The sequence below is a fragment of the Papaver somniferum genome, unplaced genomic scaffold, assembly GCF_003573695.1.
Source record: "Papaver somniferum cultivar HN1 unplaced genomic scaffold, ASM357369v1 unplaced-scaffold_19411, whole genome shotgun sequence".
NCBI lineage: Eukaryota > Viridiplantae > Streptophyta > Magnoliopsida > Ranunculales > Papaveraceae > Papaver > Papaver somniferum.
The window spans coordinates 1-3,128 of NW_020629277.1; the positions used below are offsets into that span (position 1 = coordinate 1).

Consider the following 3,128-nt stretch of genomic DNA (forward strand, 5'->3'; position numbering starts at 1 on the left):
ACTGATTCAAATCCTAGAATTGAAACGATTGTGAGGCTGAGTTTTGCAGAGGGAATGGCCATGAGAGAGAAAAAATATTGTCCTTTTGAGAGTCACTAATCTATTCTTTATTTTTTTGAAGATTTTGTGGACGCTCTTATACTGATTTTGGCAACGTGAATTTCGTTGAACTTATAAAATTCACGTGAGAATCAACTAGAAACTACTGTAGGTTTTTTTTTTTTTGAGAATGATAGTTTCGCTGAGCGAAACATTTTCATAAAGTATCATCTCTTTGGGGTTCCAGCATATTCTCAACCGATTGTTGGAGACTTCATTGGTAAATTCGATCACTTTTAAGTGGTAACCTCCGATAAGCATTTCTAACTTTTTCTAATGCACGTGGACGGCGAACACCCGACAACTTCTCATGCTGCAGCTGCTGTTTTGGTAAATTCCTTGCGCATTTTGTCTTTTGTGAATATGTTTATGACTTCATGTAAAGATGGAGTCATCTGTATATTTGGCTGGGTATCCGTTTAAACTTTTGATGATGGTAGCTTGTGTGTCCTCCTTTAAAATTTTACTGAGAGGATATTCGTATAATTTTTGTATATATATGAATATTGGAGATGATTGCATTCAATGAACATTGTGATGTGATTAACTAAAATATAACCCAACTGATAATTGGGTTTATATTTTAGTTCAGTGTGCCAAATCTATGGACTAGTGATTGCAAAAAGTATAGGCTTTACATTAGCTTAACGGTAGTGTTGCATGAATCCTCATTGTAACATGTGAAAGGACACCGCATCACTAATTTCCACATAATGAACTTAAAATATAATATGGAAAGGCCGTTCCACTCATCGCCAATTGTTTTTGAGTTGGATGCCCGCAGACTTCCAATTAGTTTTGAGTTCGATGCCCGTAACCTTTATCATGGTATCAGAACTAAGTCCCACACCCAGACCTGTGCATGCCGGGTGTAGGCCGAATTACTGGCCGAAGTGTTTAACCGATTTTGTCAGTTGTACACCCGGGGTGTAGGCCAGTGCTGATAATGGCCGAGGTGTTACCCCCTGATTTAGTCACTAACCTGTGTACACCTGTTACCAATGGACTGGTAACTCGTACGTAGGTCCACGTGTGAGGCCCAGTGATTGGCCTTACACGTGAGGGGGCGTGTGAAAGGAAAAATAGTCCCACATTGATATAATCCACTTAATGAACTTAAAATATAATATGGAAGGACCGCTCCACTCACTGCCAATTGATTTTGAGTTGGATGCCCGCAGACTTTAACATAAAACCACCGCTAGAGACATGAGTCATAAGAATCATTCTGTCTAACATCACCCTTATGCTACTTTGTTCTTTACTAAAATCTCATTCACAAAAATAAGAATAGAAACCAAGGAGGCTGTTGGACATTTTTGAAGAGAGAGTTTTCCTTTAAAATTATATCGTCTCTAAGGTAATAATTTTTTCTCAAGAAGCTTGGTTTAAAGGGATCTTTTTATAATGTCGTATGGAAGATACATTTCTAGCAAAATGAACACTACTGACCTATTGACGAAATCTGCAGTCTTCCTACGTGCAACTGATCTGTATTTTATTTTGTGTTTTCTGTTGAATCCTAGTTGCTAACAAAAAAATTGTATACTGCTCTTAACTGTAGAACGTCTTGAAGGGGAGGGAGGTGCAACTGATCCTGCAGTCCGGAGCCAAATTCAAACTGAATCAGTACAAGTAGGGCGGCCTGTTTATCAAAATGATTGTTGGGGCCTGGACGAGTGGTCGTCATCCTTGGTGCTCGTCTCTGCCTTCTATGAAATCAACTCCCAGTGAACGATAAAGGATGTCATAGGATATAGGCTTCTTCAATTGGTGTTATTCCGTTAAAAGATAGGAATGACGCACTAACACCAGTGGAAGAGGCCGAAAGAAGAGCAGATCGAGGCTGCTTAGATTATCATCATTATTCACGAAAACCTTGAAACTCATCGCATCCACTGATTTGTTGATACTCAAGAGTTTCGGAGTATCGTCTTGGAGTGGTTCGATCGCGCAGTGGTGGATGAGAGAGATTCCAGACATTCCATTTATACCATGGGGTAAATTTAAGCTTATTACCCTGTCGCGCAGTTCGCGCAGTGGTTGTACAAGTCTAATGCAGTAAGCAGAATTAAGTGTGGTGATTAATAAGTTAGACATTCTTAAGTCTAGATTTGTTTATGCAATGTCATTATTCTTCAGAGGTTTCAGAAAATATTGAGCCACTGGCAGGGGATATACCTTGGGAAACGCGGTAGGCAAATCAAATGAGATTTCTAGATCCCTAAGCAGAAATTATTTATTTATTTGTGCAAATAACTATTAGGATCAAAGTTATTTCAAAATATATTTGGCATATATTGAATATCATATTACAATGAAAATCAATACTGGAAATTAAAATAATATACTACGTCTCAAAATGGATCATCATGAACTCTCTCCAAACTTTTGCTATGCAAAACAGTAAACTACTGAGTCCCGACTGACAAACAATTATGATCAATCCTCAAAATAAACTTACTGAACTAGAAAATAAAGCCTAAATATTCATCAGTTAATCTCCAATCAACATATTCCCTTAGTCTTAGTAGACAACACCATCTTTTTCAATTTATTAATAACCTCTGTCTGAGTTTCCACTTCTGTTTTCTTCACCAAAGTTTTCCCATTTTCTTGAACTTGTTTCTCATAATTATCAGAAATCTGCTTATTTATCTTCACAATAAGTTTTGCGGACGTGTTGTCGAGTTCTTGCAGAACTTTTATTATGTCCAAAACAAGCCGTTCTGCTAGAGTACGCGAAAAATCTTCTCTTATAACTACACGTAAGACTGTAATGTGTTGCGCATCAGGTGGCATGGTATAAGCAGGAACAATCCACCCAAAACGTCGTAGCATATCCGAAATGTCAAACTCAGTGTAATTGGTATGGTCTTTTAGAGAGAATGCTACTAATGGCACACCAATGTCCTTCGATACAATGTTGAATCGGTCAATCTTCTCGATACCTGTTTTAAGTACGATTGCATTTTCGCTACAATTTTCCATGATGTTTCGATAACCCTAGAGCAAAAAAAAAAAAAAAA

At 37.8% G+C, this 3,128-nt stretch overlaps 1 protein-coding gene across 1 annotated transcript; it reads right to left on the reverse strand.

Annotated features, from left to right (window-relative positions):
• Window positions 1-2,361: 2,361 nt before the first annotated feature.
• On the reverse strand, window positions 2,362-3,105 carry LOC113339194 (glutamate decarboxylase 1-like). The gene has a single exon (XM_026584511.1). It carries the CDS (start codon window positions 3,088-3,090, stop codon window positions 2,608-2,610), a length of 483 nt encoding a protein of 160 aa, XP_026440296.1. The 5' UTR covers window positions 3,091-3,105; the 3' UTR covers window positions 2,362-2,607.
• Window positions 3,106-3,128: the final 23 nt, after the last annotated feature.

Coding starts and splice junctions, on each gene's coding strand:
- LOC113339194 (XM_026584511.1), bottom strand. CDS start 3,090: ATGGAAAATTGTAGCGAAAATGCAATCGTACTTAAAACAGGTATCGAG.